The sequence below is a fragment of the Nicotiana tabacum genome, chromosome 6, assembly GCF_000715075.1.
Source record: "Nicotiana tabacum cultivar K326 chromosome 6, ASM71507v2, whole genome shotgun sequence".
Lineage (NCBI taxonomy): Eukaryota > Viridiplantae > Streptophyta > Magnoliopsida > Solanales > Solanaceae > Nicotiana > Nicotiana tabacum.
In genome coordinates, this window is record NC_134085.1 from 196,107,454 (window position 1) to 196,128,703 (window position 21,250).

General features: G+C 36.5%; 1 protein-coding gene across 1 annotated transcript; it reads right to left on the minus strand.

Annotated features, from left to right (window-relative positions):
• Positions 1 to 1,416: 1,416 nt before the first annotated feature.
• On the minus strand, positions 1,417 to 20,625 carry LOC107801100 (N-terminal acetyltransferase A complex auxiliary subunit NAA15). The gene is made up of 26 exons (XM_016624376.2): positions 20,365 to 20,625; positions 19,359 to 19,437; positions 17,420 to 17,502; positions 17,142 to 17,291; positions 16,085 to 16,200; positions 14,914 to 15,019; positions 14,109 to 14,180; positions 13,915 to 14,030; positions 12,522 to 12,654; positions 11,708 to 11,785; positions 11,578 to 11,631; positions 11,399 to 11,469; positions 9,532 to 9,586; positions 9,351 to 9,446; positions 7,249 to 7,377; positions 7,048 to 7,130; positions 6,739 to 6,969; positions 6,380 to 6,512; positions 6,195 to 6,302; positions 5,712 to 5,843; positions 4,896 to 4,952; positions 4,681 to 4,778; positions 4,498 to 4,556; positions 4,277 to 4,388; positions 4,060 to 4,160; positions 1,417 to 2,061 (listed from the first exon to the last, which is right to left on the minus strand). Exons 1-26 carry the CDS (start codon positions 20,413 to 20,415, stop codon positions 1,856 to 1,858), a joined length of 2,709 nt encoding a protein of 902 aa, XP_016479862.1. The 5' UTR covers positions 20,416 to 20,625; the 3' UTR covers positions 1,417 to 1,855.
• Between the last annotated feature and the right edge of the window lie 625 nt (positions 20,626 to 21,250).

Sequence of the window (21,250 nt, forward strand, 5' to 3'; positions counted from 1 at the left end):
ACTACTTGACCTCTTCAACACTTCTCTTAACACATTTTAGATTTATTTTTTTATTTTTATTTTTGCTAATAGACATTTTAGTTAACGTGACATGCAATACAACCTTACCACAGAAACCCTTTGTTTTCTCTGAACCAGAAAAGGAGGATATGAACACAAAAAAATGTAGAGCTGAAGAGTTTAACCGGAGGTGGTGATACTGATAGTGCAGCTTGAAGAGATGAAGCAGCGTTTAGTCTGGATTCTAGTTTCATCATTTTCACACTTTCACTCCCAGCATCATCTCTTCTTCGTCTTCCTCTCTTACCCATTTTTCTCTGGGTTTTTTTTTCTTGCTTTACTCAAAAGTTCAAATTTTTCTCTCTTTTGTTCAAATTTTTCTCTATTTCACTCACACAAAACAGCAGACGCACGCTACTTCTTTCACTCACACAAAACAGCAGACTGCAGGCTACTAAGTTTGGGTAAAGGACTGAGCTCTGCAAAAGGGCAGAAAGGATCCTCTTTGTTACACGTGTTCAAATGCTATTAATTGCCAGTACTTTTTTTCCAACAATTGTATGAGGCAGGTTTCAAAGTAATTTGTCATTAATGCGGTCTTTAGTACTTAAAACTTGAGATATCGAAAAAGATAAAATATGATGTTCTAGAAATATTGATAAATTTGTTTATATCAGAAATATTCAGAAATTTGTCTACAAAGTTTAACGACGGATCTGTAATAAAGGTCTTAAATCCCTACGGATCAGACATATGAACTATTAAAGTGGGGGAAATTAGAATAAAGAAAATGTGCAAAAGGAAAACAAGAATGATCGTAATTGACCAAAAGAGAAGTATAAGAAAAATAACACTATTATCTACCGGTAAAAGTGACTTTTACCATATACTATAAGTTACCATCCAAAGCATGCTTGCTTCAACTAACTTTTTAAGTAATCTGATAATATAAATCTTTTTTCACATTACCATAAGAGTAGTATATTAGTCAATCTCTTAAGATATATGCAGTCAACCAACCCGTTTCTTTTCACAAGCACGCTTAGATATCTGCAATTTAGGCTTAATTAAACATTCACTTAACTATTGCTTTAGCAATCTTGATGAAAGAAATGTGGGACTCTTATAGTAATGAAAATTTACGCAGCCCGCATAGGATGATGTGCAGATAGTTATTTGCCATGAAGCTTTCTAAAAGAAAAATACAGAAGAAAAATATCACACAAAGGATCCACCTCGAGACCAACGTTCTAAACTTTAGTTAAGCCCCTCTCTTTCACATTAGTCAAGCCACTCGAGAAAGTTTTCAGGAGAAAAACATTTATGCCCCGTTAGCTCCTCGCAATGACAAACATACCCCTCCAACCAGTTAGTTCTACATCCACTAAAAGAAAAACAGCACTGCAGCCGCATAAATTTATCATTTTCTCTGAATAATAATACTATTGCAAAATTTATTTCACATAGAAGCATTTGTACAAATAAAAATTGGAGAACTAAATGGAAAAATACAACACGCCCTTTGAAGTCATCTTCTTTCTATGCTGATTGAATGCAGGATCCATAAGACTTCTGAGAGCTCACATTTCATTGAAAATGCTTTGCGCCAAGCCACAAACACTTTCCTGGTATTTGACCCGACCCCTGGCAAGACGAGAGTGCTACTACCATCTTCATGTCAAAATCAGGGGTAGAGAACCAGTCTTACAAGCAACAAGAACATCCTCTGTAGACCTGAAAATTTTCCTATCGAACCATCCTATTGATGTCAGTGTATACTCTAGAAGCTCGATACAACTCCCGTTAGCTTCTCCAGCACTCTTCAAGAGAGATTACTTCAGGTCAATGTGTATAATCAGATGTGTAGATCCTTAAGCGCGTTTAGTTTCTCTAATCTCCCATTTGATGAAAGAGAAGAATCTCCATCAGCATTTAAGCCCACAGCTCCATTTGCAGCGGATTTTTGTATCTGATTGTTAGCTGAACTTGTAGCAGCTGAGCTTTGAATACCTCCAAAGTAAATCGAGTACGAGAAGTACTCGGCGCAACGAACTTTCCATCCTACAACAATGCCTCAAAAACATCAGCACCCAGAGAATCACCAAATATCATGTAAAATTGACTGTTACTGATGTATTTGACAAAAAGGTATCAACAGAAAATTAGTATACCCAGCAACCACCCAAATCAACAGAAAAGGAATACATGAAAAAAGAACAGACTACAACAGCGATATACCAAAACCAGAGTCAAAACAAATGCATGCACTTAACTTTACCTCAACAACAGGCCATGGAAAGACTTAAAGAAGCTTTGCCTATACCACAAAGCCATTTCCTCTAGGTGTCACTCCTGATGGACACGGAGGATCTATATCATTTGTTACTTTGATGCTTATAATACCATTACCCAAAATTTCATCAGAGATTAAAGGGGGGTTTGGGTGGGAGCGCACCCCCAAACACTAATTCACTGAAACACAGAGATGCATATTTTTCAAATAAACAAGCTATTAAATAAGTGTACCAAGCAAGATGGTCTCGTTCAACTCCAATGAAGATTAAGTTAAGGTTAATATTGATTAGTGTATTGGCCTAAAATAAAAGACTGTTTGGATGTAGACATATCCACTTGAGCTAAGAAGAGCAGAAACGATCAAGATGGTTTCTATGGCTCATGCCACTACTATTTATCTACGTGGGCCTTACCAATAGGAGTCTCAAGTGGATGGTAACAAAATCTATCCACTGGTGTACAAATTGTCCAGTCTCCCTGAGCACTTTAACTCTTACCTTATATGGCGACTTTCCTCCATCCAAAATTTAAAGATAGACCATATATATTATACACTGAGATGACATCATTGACTGATGCATTTATTTTCAAACTTTAAACGCTTCTACTCCTAACTCAATTTTTTTTAAACTATTCACACATCAAACTTTATAACTCCGCACAAGTAAAGAATACGTCATACTTTTTTGGACGGGGAGAAAATTGATAGAACTACAAGTTAATAGTGGTCTGAAGAAGATACACTCGGCCATTCTGAAGTCAATCATATATTCACGATTATATACAACAACAAGAACAACAACAACAGACCCAGTGAAATCGCACAAGTGAGGTCTGGGGAGGGTAGTATGTACTCAGACCTTACCCATACCTTCAAGAAGGCAGAGAGGTTGTTTCCAAAAGACCCTCGGCTTTGGAAAGATAAAAAGGAAGGGCAGCAGCAAGCACACCAATTAGAAAACCAAAGCAAAAATACAAAGATACAAAACTAAAACTGAGTATTGTAATCAGAAGGTCGAAACGAAAGCAAAGACAAGTAATCACAGAAATCAAGGAATATTCACGATTATATGCCGAGAATAAACAGTGCAGTGGAAAAAGGTTTAGTGATTTTGTCAAGACTTCTTTTTCATTAATATAGGTGGACATGCACGTAGCATATGCATGCCCCATCTTCTCATAGGTTTAAGGAATATGTATACTCTTTTACCTCTAAGGGCTCGTTTGGTATGAGGGATAAGGAATAATTAATCCCGGGCTAAATTTAAGAAGAGTTATCCGGGTATTGTAGTGTTCTTTTATCCCCATGAAAAGGTGGAATAACTAATCCCGGATAATTAATCCCGGAATAACTTCTTTCCAACCAAACGACCCCTAAGAAAACTACGGGAAAATCATGACAGGTTAACAGAACGAAAAAGAAACATTCTGTAATCTGCTTTATCAAGAAAAGGAAACCTTCTGTAATCTGGCTGTATTTTAAAGCAGAAATTTCTGGCATATGCACTGTATGACAGGCAGAAACTTCTTCAACATGTATAAGCATCATGATGCATCATCCATTGTGGACATAGATCCATAGGGGTCTCATATAACCCCATTTTAACTTGGAATAATTTCAAAAGGACAGTGAAACTTTTCAAACCACAAGGGAGTTGCTGGTCATAAAACCCAATCTAAGGATTACTGTCCTCACCTCTGACAAAAGTAACAAGATGTACAGTACGAAAAATTAGAGAAGGATGGCAATAGTAAAGAACTTACTGGATGCTGCATCACGGTCAGCCAGAGTTGTCTCGAGGAGTTTGTGAACTGTAATGCAGTCATTCAGTTTCCACGAACTGACATTTCCTTGTGCCCCATCTCTAATTTGGAGAAAAAGTTAAAATAGAGTTGATGTTTGCTAACACGCATATATAAAGAAATATTATTAGCTATGTGATGATAATACAAATTAAATGTGATGAAAGCAGAAACATACATAGGAACCAGATCATTAGCCGAGTCTAAAATCAATTTGACAGCCTCAGCCTTCTTGTTTGGTTCCAGAACATATAGCAACTCAGCCACAGCAGCCCTATGCATCAACGATTCTGCAAATAACGCGCAATGAGAAATCATATGTTCAGCAAGAATGAGAAAATACTAATGATGTAAAATATGTGTATAAAGTAATAAAGTATATTCCTGCCAGAGACTGACCTCTATGTTTTTCAAGAAAAGTGTTGTTTGCGTCAATTAGAGACTTCCCGTGCAACTGACTGAAAAGATCAATTAGAAACATAAGAAAACTTAGTCTAATAACAAGATCCAACATGTAGAATATCAACATTTATAACATTTAAACATAAGATACATAGAGAAAGGGAAGTCATCCAAGATAACCTAAAGGTAGGTCGCTCTGCTTCCAAGACACCCCAGATGAGCTTTTCAGTGTCAGTCACTGGAGTAGGCAAGGAGTCAATTTTATGGAAGAACTTTATCTGCAAGAGATCATAGTCCATATGAGAAAGAAGCAAATATGAATACTTTGAGAAATAAAGCATGAATACGATAAAACAATCATATTATTAAAAATTTTGATACCAAAAAAAGCATACCAAGCACAGATGTGATTTTGGATCATCTGCATCCAACCGCATTAAATACTTTATAGCCTGGAAAAGAGCAAAGATCAAAGAGATTGTTTATCAGTATTCACAAAACAACTAGTATTATGAGTATGTCCTAAACTCAAACTAGATGAGGGTCAGGCAAACGATTCCTCAATAACCATTACGTGACGTCTAGGTACCCGTTCCATTCTAACACTAAAATTCGTGAAACTAGGAATACTATTAAACCTCACACTCATCCTGACACCGGCATACAATCTCTAACCAAAACTAAAAGGGCCCCTATCAATCCCGGACATGGTGCAAAAGTACCAATAATAACTAAACCTTAATTCTCGGTATCGGCTATAAAGATTAATTGATTCCATGCTTTCATTATGTTCTATGTAAGTCTTTGAGAAAACTACATATGATGAGAGGTCTACCTCATCCTTTTTAACATACTCAATGGCGGAGCATTTAAGGATCTACATTGAACATGACCCAACTATTTATGGTGACATTCTCTCATTTTCTTTTCTGTGTGCGCTACAGCAGAAAAGGAAGATGAGAATTCCTTAATCCAGATACAACTAGCAATGGATAACTAATCCAGGGGGGAAGACAAGGAAGCATAGTAATCTCAAGCTGTTAACTAAATGCACGGTCACTACTATGTTACAAAGATATAGCAATATAAAACTTATATAAATTTCTTTATTTTGAGAAAGATAAAAATTAAAAAAATAGAAAATTGACAAAATCTTGGGCCAAGGAAAGGAGAATTTTTCCAACCTCCAGTCAAATTATAAAGGAAACTACCTGCAACGCTAGCAAGATCTTCTGCTTTCTCATGTTTACTTCAAAGGACAGCAAATGTGTCTCCAAGCAATCTGACGAGTGCTTTAGGAGAAGTTTGAGGTACTTTGAAGCTTCTGCCAGAGGATCTTCAATCTGAAAGGTTTAGGGACAAGATAATACTCTGTCAAAATCAGAAAATATTGAGTGGCTGAAATTATAAAACTTTGTTCTTCTCCATTTTACTGGACATTTGCATTTTTTTAGCATGCTAAATGTTTGATATGACATCACAAGTAACAGATGTTGATCACTCAAAATGTCAAACTTCAAATTCCATCCAAATTCAAATCTGAAGTGCAACAACATAATCCAGCTTAATTAAATCCACAAAAAGATTATGGAATAGTTTCTCCTGACTGCTCTAAAGTCATACCAAGATATTGTGCAAAGACTGGAAGACAATTCATACCTAAAAGATGTGACAGACGGCAGAAAAGGCAATACCTGAATCAATTTTTCACCATGTGGGTCAGGATCTACAGGCTTCACATGGCGCTTCCCTGATTTAGTAACATTAGCTGCATTGGATTCCTCATTTTTAACATCTGCTTCCTAAAATCATTCAAAAGATTAAGGCACCTACACTACATTAAAATTTCCAAAGAGCAAGAGCAAACAAATTCGAGTACTTTCTTAGCTCGTGCTTCTGCTTTCCTCAGTTTTTGTTTTAATTTCTTTTTCTGAGAGGGAGGCAACTTAGACATCTCATCATCCTCTTCAGATGCTGACTTCAAAGGAGAATCATACAGCTTCAGATAGCATCTGATGTACAGGCAAAACAAAGCATAACAAGACATAAAAAGCTTCAGCAGCAGCAATTCTCAGTATGCTTGCAGGTAAACAAATGGGAAAGCTAGGACACTATAAGCAAGACTATTCCAATCTTCTACCATTCTACTTCAACAGAAAACGTCACTTATAATGCAAAATAGCACCACATAGTTGATGGCAACCAAGAACTTAAAGGTTGAGCAAGTCAATAGCCTACCTGATAGCACCACAAGCTGCTTTGCGAAAATAAGCATGTGAGTGAAGCCGATCTTGAAACTTCAGCATTTCCACGTAGGTCCGCAGAGTCATTTTCCTTAGGCAGTAAGAGTGGAAATCAAATTGGTCCTCTGTGATATCCGCATAATGCTTCTCGACCGCCAGAAATTTCTTTAAGGCCCTTCCCAGCTCACCTTGGCGAAAATAGCTTTCCCCTGATGCTAGTTCATACCTTTCATATTAAACAAGAATAGTAAGATGCTCACACACAGAACTTCAAATCATGATCGGGATCCAAGAAGAGACCTACCACATGCACTGCATGTCGTAAAGGTTATTGTGTTGATCCCCATCTTTGGTGAATAGTACAGCAGTCTTTTCAGCCAATGTGACCTTCAGTCCAGCACGAAGGAGTTGGAAGAGAAATTAGAAGCCAAGGTAATTCACAAGAATTGAGAACTCCCAGAGAAAATACAGTTAACTAAAGAGATAACATAACAAAGATCTTCACCTGATCTGCCTGAAGCATACGCTTAACACATTCGCTATTAACATATCGATCTGCAAGATCCATACACCTAGCTTCATCAGCAAGTGCAGCAGCTGCTGTCAAGTCACCAGCATGCTTTAGTACGCGGCTCTGTGTTGAACAGAAAACAAGAAAGGTTATTCAAGTGTAGATACATGAGGCACAAGCAATGATTTATTAAACAAATCTTAGGTTACACCAGGTACCAAAATCCTGGAACATGATTAAAGAATTTCAGAGGAAAGAAGAAAGTACACTTCTCCATTACTAGTCAAGTAACTAGTTCATTCAAAGTTTTCAATGTCAAAAAACTTGCCATAGTATTAATAGGCCTCTCACCAATGTGAACCTTGCAAGGTAAATTTTTGGCTTTTCTTTTAATAAAGAATGCTAATTACAAAAGACAACGGAGAATCACAAAACATGCAAGAAAATGATAATCACCAAAAAGACGAGATAAACCAAGCCACACAATTTATCATGTGTGAATAATATCTTTAATATAGATGGTAAACAAAGGCCTAATTTTGGGGCAACCAAAAAGGGAAGATGAAAGTGAGTTCGAAATCATTAACAGATTTTCAATGAGTTTGGTGCCAATACTAACACTGAAAGGGAAATTTTGAAATACAGCCAAAGCCCATACTTGGGTGAAACACAAAGGAGAATTATTGATAAAGGAGAGAGGTTACTTTGTAGCAAACTTAGAGCTTTGACAAAATGAAGAAAGTTTACTAGAAGAAGTAAAGCCTTGCAATACTTATATGAAGTAGTGGAGCTCCTTCATTTTCCAAATGATCCTACAGATCCAACTTCAAGCAGATAACATCAGAAAGAGCAACAAATAAACAGCAATTCAGAAATCCAGCAATCATCTTAAAAGCCAAAACTCATAGTTGATTTCTCAGATGTAAATATAAAACTCTATCAGCTACATTAGAAATGGATAACTACCATTCATGTTCCTTTTCCTTTCCTACATTTAGTAACAGGTCTAGTGTTATTGGATAGTGCGTAAATGTCACCAGTCTTAAATATCAATCGGTCAACTATGCCTCAATTCCAAACTAGTTGAGGTCACGGTACAAATCCTAGATTTCCTTTCCACTCTATCATCACCCATATTCATGTATTAAAATAATTTGCCTTTAGGTGTTCTCTAAAACTAGAGGTTTTTAAATCTCACACTTATCCTTACACTAACATGCAATCTCTAAGAAAACTGAAATGGAGACCGGCCAAGTACCGGTGGTAATACAAGTGTAACACAAATCGTCTTTTTCTTCTTCTTTTTTTGGATAATGGTGATGTTCGGGCCAACTTGCACGCACCTCGGCTACTCCACTGGATATCTGTTATCTCCTAACAGCACACTTATTAGGTAACTCCACCACCAAGTCTTGGATACAAGAGAAAAAATCACCCCCAAAAAAAGACGGTACGTATAGCTAGGCCGTGAACATCCAACCATCGCACTGTAAAAATTGGATAAATTCGATCTATAGTCATTAGGGCCTCCTAAAACAATCTACTAAGTTCATTGAGTTGTTCCAAAAGGATCAAAAAGGCCAATTATTAACGGAACTCCTTGTCGGCTCTAAGTAAAATACACATTTAGCCGAGGGCGTTTTTTTTTGTCCCCGCTGGGGTGAACCCCGGCTCAAGGACACCACACCCTAGGGTGCAAAATTTAAAGGATCATTTGGTTCCATTGTAAAAAAAACAAAGGGAAAGAGACTGGATAGCCCCCTTTCATTTTAGAATCTTGAACAAAGCAAAAATCCTCCAGAAAACTACTATTTACTTGACGTAGACCAAAAGAATTTAATTCAACAATTCCAATCCGTTACTTGTTTTTCTTTTGCACCAAACTAAGCAACAGTTCAACAAGGGAAAAGACTGATTTCAGTATTACTTCACAACACTTTTAGAGCATAATATTGGTTAAACATTTATGTTTGATGATATCTGAAATATGGAAGCTCATCTTCATGTAAGGAAAGTAACATCAAGATACAAATGTGGACAGTAAAGTCAAAAGGACACAAAAGTAACAAAAATAAAAAGATAATAAGCCAATATACCTTGACAGAGTATAAATCTATTACAGTTGGAGTGTGCTCAATTGCCTCGTCAATTTTAGTAAGAGCAATGTCATACTTGCCGCATCTATCATAGTGCTGCAGGAGCATAGTTATTCAGCAATTGGGAAGGTGAAAAGGAAAGAAAGAAAGGTTTGACTAATACGGAGCACACTGAGCAAACCTGAGCCAAATAAAATAAAGTCCACATAAGTGTTGAAGGGGGTTCCTTTTCCACACTGCATTTAAAGCATAAAGTTACATCTATAACTATATAACCCTAAATAAACATAGCAAAGCCCACAGAGACCAAAAGGAATCAAGATAGGCATTGAACACACGAATACAAATTACGTTTACAAGTTAACAAAGGCAAATTGTGTCCCAATTGATTTGGTTTTAGTTGAATTCTCAACTGCAGCCTGGCTAATTGACATGGCTTTTGAGATTACTCAATTACTATTACTCCAAGTTACATGGTTTTTTATATACAGTTGATAGATAATAGCAGTCAATAGTGCCTTCGAGATTCCTGAATGGCAATGACTATAACAACAGAGCATCAGCAGGAGGAATTATCAGATTCCACAAGAAAAGGCAATGCATTTGCAAAGTTTTCGAAGCTAAAAGTATTATGGACTAGCAAATTTTTTCCTATCCATGTAAATTAAAATATCCAATGTGGTCCAACCCTTCCCGGGACCATGCGTATAGCGGCTCTTTAGTGCACCAGGCTGCCCTTTATGTAGATTGAAGAATAAGAATGGAGAACAAATCATCTGATCAAATAACAAAAGGGCAAAGGCTCAGTCCTCAAGGCTCAAACTTCCTCCGTAAAGTTGTATTGACTAACAGAAGTACATTATCCGGCGAGAACATAGGGCAGTAATTGAGTAATACTGATGAGGATTTCTTTATATGAAATATAGCAATTCAGGATATTCACCTTAAATATGGTAGTTGACGTCTAACACAAGCAATACATCTTCAAGAGGATATATAAGAATTATCCCTCAGAAAAGAGCATGTATAAGAATTCCCATGAGTTCAAGTTTCATGATAAGTTTTTTGATTAACTAAAAATTGAAACTTTTCAGGAACGTTTCAGCTACCCTTTTTAAACTGTGTAACATTTTCAAAAATAAAGAAATTCAAAATATGTATAGGTAAGATAATAAGTGAAAACAAAGAGGGTTGAACAGTAACTTCAATCCATAACAGGACCCCCCCCCCCCCCCAAGGCCTCCCTTACCCCAAAACAAAGTTTGAGAAAAAGAGGAATAAAATATTTTAACATAGTATACAACCTATACACCACACTAGTTCCTGGATTATTAACAAAATCAAAATACACAATTGTTTGTGCATCAAAGATATAGTATGTTTTTGAGGATTGAGAAGCAAAATATAGAATTTCGATGTGATAAGTATGTAGAGTTCAATGAGAGTGATGTAGTTCACCAAAAAAAATTTAAAAAAAAAATACATTTCTCTAACTTTTTTTCTGAGTGCTAGATGCGCAACTATATCATGTGATGTTCCGACAACTGTGGAGACTGTACATCGCATGACCATATGTCACTAACTCATTAAAATCGTGTTTCTTCTTTCGACACGCTCAATATAACATACATATACAACGCTTACCCCCAAGACACAGGAAAATAACTTCTGCTAAAATAGTTTCCAAAAAAGAACTGGAAATTGGTAATACTTATCAAGAAACACCGTAATTTCAAAATTGTATTTGAATATCTTTTTGTCCTGCCAAATTTGCATAACGCTGAATTAGCTATCACAGGAACTTCTTCAAAACGGGTCTAATCTTGACCCAGAATACTCATCAGAGACTGTCAAGCCCTCGAGGTGATCTTAAGAAGGGTTGAGATAGTACCAGATGGTAAGCACACAGACTAGTCAGGCTTCTTGCTGAGATGAAAATGACTAAGAAGCAGTTAACAGGGTCACAACAGCAATTTAGTTATTCCTTCCATGTAATTAAGAAACAAGCCATAGTGCAACATAGATCAAAAAAAGGGGCATTTTTATACCTCCCAGGGTATCCACCAGTACTCTTAAGTGACTGCTCAAGCTTCAAAACCAATTCCCCTAGAATATCAGCCTGTAAGAGATTTAAGAGAAGCAAACATTAATCAAAAAAATAAGCAGGATTACATTAACCATGCAATTCTCTTTTACGTCAAAGCAATCAAGGAGCATCTGCACTAACCTTGCCAGGATGATCATATAGAGGATGAAGGTCAGAAAACAAAGAAGGAACTCCCTACATATGCATCAGCAAAAGAAATATTAGCTCAGCTCTAAGACCAAGGAAACCCAACAGGATGAAGTCTAAATACTTTTGTCAGAAGAGGTCGAATATAATTTTCTGCAGCTTCCCGAAACTTGTCATCTCGGAGAAAATCAAGTGGAATTCTCTGCATAAGAACATAGAAAAAGGAAACAAAGGAATAAGAAAAAGAAACAAATAGACAGAGAAGTTAATTATGCAAACTGAAAAATGATGTTTAATAAGATCATCACTTTTCCTACATCAGAAAAATAAGATCATGACTTGTCCACAAGCAAACAAAGAGAATATTTTGGCTAGTACTACACAAGAGCTTCATTTTCTAGTTATATTATTTTTTGATAACCGAGAAATCCTCGAGGGCTAGAGGCGCATGATTAGACGGTAAATAATGCCATAATGGGCCCACTCCTCTACCCTTCTCCACTTAAAATACATAAGTGCCCCTATTACAAGGAATATAACATTAGAAAGTGAGGAGCAATGTAACAAACGTGCAACTAAAATCTCCAAAGAAGACCAAGTTGGAAATCCTTCACCAAGAACACTGTCTTGTCCTTAGTTCTTTCATTGCATGTGACATAAACTATATGCTACAGCCAAAATGTTATATCCTACACTTGCTGAACATATTCAGTGAAACGCAATGCTTAGGACATAAAACAAAATACTGAGCCTGTGCAACTGAAACGCAATGCTTAGGACATAAAACAAAATACTGAGCCTGTGCAACAGTAGAATATCAACAAAAGTTTGCTGTTTAACATTAAAAAAGGTGTCATCAGTCATGTTGAAAAAACATCAAAAATGTGCCATAAAGGCTAGCATCAGCAGAGATCATTAAGCAGGATAAAGCCAATTACCTTTACGGCAGATGATCTATTATACTGCTGGGCAAGTGCTCTGTACAAAGTTTCTAATCTATCAATCTCATCAGCGGTATATTGCCCATTTTCAGAACACAGTCCCAAACATCTTTGTAAACCTTCATAGTATCTGAAAGTTACACAGAACATATGGCGGGGACAGTTAATTCATCAGATTAGAGTAAACACAAGAAAAATGTCGTGTTATTCAAGAAAATAAAAAGTGCAGCAACATGAGAAGTACAAATGCATGCCTGCAATTATAAGAAACCAGTCCAACATACCCGAGTCTGAGTGTTCGAAAAGAGGGAAATGAGAAGAACCAATGTAAAATTAAAAGAACGATTTCATAACTCGATCCAACTTAATATTGATTCCTTTCATTGACTTAACAGAGTTATACAAACCAAACAGGCAACAAAGGAAGTCTCAGACTCACCTCCCCTTTCTCTTGATTACCTTGTACCCAACACATACGAGGTATGATGTTTCATTTTAGACCTTAGATACCAGGAAATACCCTTACCCAACCTTACAGATGTTCCTGGCCCTTGCCAAAACCCTTAAAGGTTGCTCCACTAGCACGTTCACGGGTAGTATGGAGACAGAAATAGGAGAGTTTTTTGGGATAGAGAAAGACTTTGTACAGTTGGGGAATAGGCTTTTATCCCTTGTTTCCTTTTGGTGCACCCATGAGGTGCAAATTTGTATAGAAGTTTGGGTGTCTCCTGGGGAGGATCATTTTGTTTTTGTAGGTTCTCTACTTTTTTGGTATGTGACTTGCATACAGGAATTCTCCCTATCTTTAATGAAGTTATTTACCTAATCAAAGAAAAGGGGTTAACCTGGACGTTGAATCATGAGGTGAACAATTATTTTAGGTATTTTTGCTTAATTTGTACACTTCGCAAACACAAACCAGACGCTACGAAAACCAACTAATTAAGAAGCTTGTTAGATCTTCTCAGTAGTTGCATGTGTTTTTTTTTAAACCTGATTTCTGCTGAAAGGAAAGAGAACAACAGAGAAGACCTCCAAAACAGAAAGGACAAAAGAAACCAAAAAAAAAAACTGAATGGATGCAAATAAAGACAAAACACTACATCTTCCGAGTATCACAAATCAGTTTCTTCCTGATGTTCCAATACAGTTTACTAAACAGCAGAAATATGAATTGGAAAATCCCATTTTGTACTTGGCATAATTATTGAAAAGAATGACTCAGGAGAACCGCACCAAATACAAATCTTGAACCCAACACGTGATTTTGAAAGGAAAGATTTGCACAAATAGAAATGATTTAGGTATAGTTTCACCTGATGACAGTGATTTTATTAGATAAATGCTACATCACAGCAAAGTTCAACAAACAAATTAGATAATTATGTACCTATAATTGTCAGGATTCATGGTGAGAAGCACTCTGAACAATCTTTCACCTTCCTCGAAGCGGCCAAGCTTCAAGAGAATTGAAACTTCTTGCTCCTTAAAGGCCAATTTGTCAACCTAAGGCGGCAAAATATATAGTCAATACCCATTGCCAATTTGAAAACAATTTCATGGGACTAAATTTTATGTACTCACCATCTTTGACTCCTTCTTGTGTAATTCTTCAAGAGCCCTCTCAGGAAAGCCACATTCCTCTAATAAAGAGATCTGAAACAGTTCATACGCACACATGACACTGAAGTTACAGGAATAAAACAACATCATCTTCACAGGCAACTAATATCTAAAAGCTTCATACTCAACAATGCGAGCATCAGGTTATCCCAAACAGTAACACCCCCCCCCCCCCAAATGAAAGAAAACACTCATCTACATTAAATTACTAGCTAAACAAAATCAGTGATTAAAGAACCAAAATGTTTTTACATGACTCATGATCATCCAAAATGTTCTTCCCAGATATATAGCAGGTTAAGTATTTTGCATGACTATACCACGATTCTATAGCTATCCTAGGCAGCACTTTCAGGTTATCCCAAACAGTAATAATCAGAAACATTACAACGGATGTGTCCAAAGTGCAACTATGGGATATACTTCACGGATAGACTCCTTTCTGCATATGGAGCTAAATCAACCCCAATGTATATGAAAGGTAGAAAACCTACACCATCTGACTCATTTTATTGACAGTACATCCCTGAAAAATTTCCAGCTTGAAAAACTATTCTCATTCTACTCCATTTAATTTCTGAAACAGCAAATTCTAAATAAATCAGGCTATGGTAAGTTTCAAGCCTAAAAGTGCAAAACCTTAATAGTACCAAACTAAAGCAGATCTGTATTTTGCACAAGAGTCTTTACTGCAGCCAAACACAGTGCCCAGATTAGGAAAAATCTTAAACAAAAGTAAAACCCTATTCCTAGCAGCGATTGTTACCTTGTACAGGAGCATCTCCCCATGTTCACAACGTTCATTCTCTGGGGGATAGTCATCATCAAGAGTCCCTTCGTATGCCTCGAGGATATCAACAGCTTTTGATCCACTAACAAATAACAAATGGAACTACCTCAACATGCACAGATTAGATAATAGAAGTATAGAACTGAATGATATTGAATCTCAAGGGCCGAAATATTTGTGAAATAAATGGTATAGCAGCAACAAGAAGATACTATTACCACCATGCATGAAACTGCCTAAACAACCAAGTATTTTCAGGCAAAAGAAACTTACTAAAGATTACAAGAAAGAAAACGATTAACTTCCTCTTAAACACTAGATAATAGAAGTTTTGATGATGCAATATATTCACCCAGTAGCTATATCAGACTTCAAATGTTATGACGACTTTTATTTCTTTTCCTTTCTGGTCTATTTCATTGCTTTTCAACAGCATAGCAGTCCATGCCAAAGTGATAAGAAAGACTCAAACAGTACAGCATACCAAGTGATAAAACATTTCTGGTATCTTCATGCTTCAAGTATCTTAAAAGTCGTCTTATTTATTCTATTGAAGCAAATTAGCTAAATGATGAATATGACTTAAATAACAAATTAACCACTTAAGCAACCTAAATGTTGTCCACACATAAATTCAAAAGAGGTGCTATTACTGGAATCTAACAAGAGAAACTGAAATTAAAAGAAAAAAATAAGTAAGAGGACTCCAAGCAACTGCCAATTTCCTGATTTGTAGATTGGAAAAAAGAATTTCATTATTGTAAAGTCAAATGTCTTCAAAATGTATATTTTTGCTGTAGGAGGAACATTGTAATTATTTTATTTTTTTTTATAAGGAGGGACATTGTAATTATTAAAAGAAGTTTTATTGGACTTGGACTCCCTCGTGTGATAAGAGTCAAATCCACATTTTGCAGGCTTTTGCTACCTCCTTGGTACTGATTAGCAGAAAAGATCAACTCCCAATTTCCATTCAAACAATATTTAGGTGTTGATATTATCCCTCACATATGTTGAACATCAAAATGAACAACATATAATGCAGCAGTCCTCAAAGGGCATCAAAAGAAAGTCAACAGGAAGGAAACACACGTCTAAATTCTAATATATCAGTAACTATTTCTTCCAAACTAGAAGCAAAGCGTACTTTGAGTTTAAATGATGAGCAACGGCAAAGCCGATCCAATTCATACGATGATTTGGTTTTAGAGTGAGCAATTGCTGTCTTGTTTCAACAAAACCTTCCAAGTCACGCATTTGTGCCTGCAAAAGAATCAACGCATAAATTGGACAGAGCAGGATAGGTGAACTTAACAATGAACGGAAAAGGTAGTCGGCATGACAGAATATATTATTCTAGAGTTGGTACTGGATAAGCTCTTAGTTATAAATCTAATAACTAAACTTTTAAAGGCCGATGATTAGTAAAGAAGCCATTCCGCTGACTAAATTAGACAGACAAAGATGAGATCAAGTAACCAGAGCAATTCACAGAAGCACATAATAAAACAAAATATGCAGTCCGTATGGGCCAGACTTTCACATTTACAAGTTTCTGAAAAATCAGCAGCTCTATGTAATAAGCAGTGTCTTAAGAACCCAATTGATGAAGATGACAGATATGCCACATCAAATACAGTACAGTTTTAAGAAGAGCACACAAAGGAATTGCTGAAATGCTATAGAGATAATAGATATGAGCATAAGCACATGTCAAATTGCAGTTGGACCAACAACAGAAGGAATGGAACACCATCACTGTGTAAGACTCCAGAAACAGCACTTGGATCAATGAAAGAAGGCATAAAATACGTAATGAGAAATATATTTGTCACAAGGAAAATCACAACAAATATGCTTCCAAAGTATGTGTGAGCTTGAAAATAAAACTAAGTACCAATGGAAAAAATAATGGCAATAATTATAACTGTATATGACGAACTCCTAGTTCACCCTTTTCTAATACAAAAACTTCCTATAAAATCTGCTTACTATACTACTTGCGGAGCAGCTTTACCTCCTTAAGGGACACAAGGGGGAAGAACTTAAACACATAATATTAAGCACTAGCAAACACGTTCATGAGGCTTTAGGTTTGACGAGCTCAAGGGGGAAAGAAAGATAAATTGAAGTGCACAAATGTTCAGAAAGAAAGAAAAAAGAACAAAAACTGAAACCAGATCAGTTATTAAGAAGAGTCTCACCTGAAGAAGGGATAGGTCTCGCAATATCTCAATATTGTCAGGATCAATCCTGAGGGCATTTCGATAGCACTTAATTGCTTCTCGGTACTCTCTATCAGACCGGTATAGTAGACCATAAACATGCCAGCAAACGTGGCTCTTAAGGTCATTCTGCAAAGATAGAAGGGCAATTAATTCCAAAACATCACAAACTAGAATCCAACTTAAAGGACTAGGAGTTTTTGTTCTGAAAATTCAAAAAAAAAAACAGGAAAGAAAAAAAAAGGCAAAAACTACACCTTCAATCCAAGCCGGACAAGTTCGTATGCTTCTGACTTTCTGTCCATACAATTCAATGTTAATCCTTTCATTGCCAATGTTTCTGGTAACCACAGCATAAAGTAAAACAATAGCATCAGCATTTAGAAAGCCACAGAGAAAATGATAGTCATCAAGAATATGGGTGTCTTATCGATAAACAGTACATCAGCTACCACATCGTCAAAAGCCACACTGGTGATAATATCAGGAGATGAAAATAGATTATGGTTTTGTTAGGGTCTTTAGGGTTTTATGGGAGACAACAATGACGTTGGAGAGCGAACAGGGAATTAGGTTCAAAGGTTCTGTGAGGTGGTTCAGTGCCAAAGTTCCAGATTCATTACTCCTAATGACAGTGGCAAAGATATGTAATCAGATCTGAGGGCTTTCATAGCTTAGTTGAAGTTGAAGCCATCTAGTTCGAAGTTGATCCACAGACAACGGCCACATACCAAGGCTATCAACGTCACAGCTGGTGGTGGACCTGTCTAAGGCAGCTCCAACAACAGTGGCAGTGGCGATAGTTGCAGTGACGGGGGATACGGCAGTAGAGGTGGAAGATACATTGGTGGGGATACGGCGGTGAAGGAGGTAGATACAGAGTTGGTGATGGTGGTTAGGGCAGTGAATACGGCACTTGGAGGTGGTTGATTTTTTTTTTCTTTGATAGGTACTTGGAGGTGGTTGTTATAGTGGTTGTGATGGTTGATATGGCGATGGTGGAGGTAATCAATACGGTGGTGGTGGCAGAGGCGGCATGGTTATGGGTGAGGGTATCGCAGTGGAGGAAGTGGGTGTCTCAAGTGTGTTATTGCTGGGCATTTAGTAGTAGTTTCTTGAAGTGTGGGAAAGGAGCATTTTGCACGAGAAATCCCCAACGGTAATTGTTTAAATCTGGTAGAAACAATAAGATAAGTGTGTATGTCCACAGTTCACAAAATTTTCTATGCTTTATACCTTTTAGTAAGTCATTTCATTTTGAACTGGTAAAGTGGTAAGCTAATGATTTCGACTGATCATTGCATGTGGCCACCATTTCCTTTCTCCAAGTATGATCAGGATATAGTAGTCCAGTTTGGAATTTTTGGAACTGGTACTGGTACCACAAGAACGCACTTTCTGTACACATAATTATATATGTTTGGAAAATCGATCAATTATCAACTGCTAGCTTTAACTACCCTTTCAACAAAATAACCCCTATATATATTGCTCAAGCTCTACTCCTCTATCTCTCACCCTGCACACACATGGTTTCACGACTTGCACTAGAACTTATTGAATGATAGCAGTTTGAACGGCAAATCCAAAAAAATTAAAGGATAAGAGCCCAGATGCCTACAGCCTTTGACTCTCATAAGTAGCCATCCTTCATCCCTTTACCGATTACAAAGTTCTCAACCCCCATTTCGCCAACAGCTGACTTCTGCATCTATCAGTGCCAATTTATGGATGTCCCCGAAAGACCAACTTCATCCATCACTGCTACTGAACCAAACCTGACTGGGCCTAAAGACTCGTAAATAAATCGGCATATGTGTTTGTTTCTCCATCTTCATATCATTAAGCAACAAAAAGGAGAGTACATAGCACCAACTAGAAATATGCCCTCAGGTTTAGGACTTCTAGCCTTGATATCAAACGAACTTGTTGCTTCTCAGATGGCTATTTATGTCCTACTGCCTTCCGGCATCTACCGCAGAGAGAACAAGCTAGATGCTTTAAACAGGTGAAGTTAGTTAACTATTTCAAGCTGACACTCTACCATGGTAGAAATGGCTTTAAAGTTGAAAGTCACCACCGCATATAGATGTACAAAAGAATTTTAAAATGAACAAACAGATGTTTATGTCCAACAGAATCGTCACCTTTTTTAAAACTTTCATTCTAGATATGCCGCAATAGAATTGGACTTACCTCCATGATCAGGAAATTTCTTGAGAATTGTGTCAGCAGCTTTCAGTCCTTTTTTATACTGCTTGGTCTCGTATGATTTCTGCAGGAATTGAGAAATAGGGTATCAAATTAGCCATATTTTCAACAATCATAACAATGACCAGAACAGAATAAAAGTAGTGTCAGATCATCTTTTCAAGTCAAAGTCAAAGGTAGTCAAAATGAGGACATAGATTCCCAATAAATTAACTTAGCTGTCTTATGTGGTTAACTAAGCTATGTTAATATTAGTCAGATAACAAAGTTAAATTTTATTATTTTATCAAAAAAAGCTATTTTCTTATGACTTGATAGTGAAGTCCTACAAGTGACTCCTGCTACTTTACGACCAAAATAAACTTGAATGATTCAAAAGCCTAAACTGAAGCTTATCATTGGCATCGGCAATTGCCTCAAACATTACAAATAATGGCATTCAAAATGAAGTCTATGCATGTCAGCCTGCAATCATAATCTTCTCTACATCACATGACCAGATAGGAAAGAAGAAAATTCTAACCAACTAACTCAACACGAGTACAAGGATGATGACTTGTGTCAATGGCAGAGGAATACAAAGCATTAGCATTATTAAAATACCTTTTTCATGGAAATAATCTCAATTTTAAGATTATTCAGTCGGCGCCATTTTAAACTCACTCAAAACAGATGCTTGATATGGAAAACAACAACAATAATATGTCACTCCATCCAAAGAAGTATTTTGACCGAATGAATAGTCACCAGTATTAGTTCAAATTGGCAGAGCTAAGTGAGGATTGAAGTAACATTCAAAATTCAAATCAGACATCCAAATTCGAATGTTTCAATCATCTTGAAAAGTCAATAAAGTAACTGGCATAAAATCTAGGGTTTAAAATGGACAAAGATTACGTGTGAATAGAACTTGATGCGACAAATAAAACTCGATTAGAAACAATTCACTATAAAGCATAGATTGAAGTAAAAGATAGAATTAATTACTTACAACGATGAGTTTGAAGAGGTTGGCCTCCTTGGGAGGAAGCGAAGCCCCCATTTCTGAGATAGTGAAAGATGGTTAGATTGGAAGTGGAAAGCGAGGGCTTCTTATAATTTAAGGGCTGCGATAGAGAAATAGGAAGGTGGAGGGCATAGGAAGAGTGGCTTTTTATCTGCTGCAACCCGACTCAGAGTAAGGAATTAGGCAAGTAGAAGCGCTCCAGGCTTATGAATCAATATAAATAAATGAGGGATTTACTACTCCTATATCAATTAAAACCTATTACTCCAACTTCCAACTGGAATGGCTAATTATAGTTCTCTTTATTGGAGAAAAATTAAATATTTTCATTTTAAATATTTTCATTATAAGATAAATTAGTATCCATTCCATATTTATTGACATAATTTTTTTTTTCAAATTAATGTGCTCGACTGTTCGTTCAACCATTATTTTATCTTATTGTTACTCTAAATATAACGTTTGTTTGATTGTTACTTCCGTCGTTACGTAGCGAAAAATGTCACTTTATGGAACGATCGATTTGGTGTGGTCGCATCACTACTTTATTTTTTCCTCTTATCGTGTCCTTCCTTATTATTAAATAATTCCATTTTATCCATTACCCTACCTGTTTATAAAATAATTCTATCTCGTATTTTACTTTTTCTTTATAATATTACAAGTTTATTCTTCATATTGTTGGTGCATGATATCGTGAAACGACCACAAATAATACAATCGATCCAAACATTGTATACATCAAAACAATACAATACAATACAGTACGTTATAAAGTGATACATAACAACCATCCAAACATGTTGTTAGTGAAAAATAATGGTAGCTCGGTACACTAAACTTCCGCTATGTGCGAGGTCTGGGGAAGGGG

Coding starts and splice junctions, on each gene's coding strand:
- LOC107801100 (XM_016624376.2), bottom strand. CDS start 20,415: ATGGGGGCTTCGCTTCCTCCCAAGGAGGCCAACCTCTTCAAACTCATC. Junction 11,786..12,521: donor ATAGATCATCTGCCGTAAAG/GTAATTGGCTTT, acceptor GTTCTTATGCAG/AGAATTCCACTTGATTTTCT. Junction 9,587..11,398: donor ACTGGTGGATACCCTGGGAG/GTATAAAAATGC, acceptor CTTTAAATGCAG/TGTGGAAAAGGAACCCCCTT.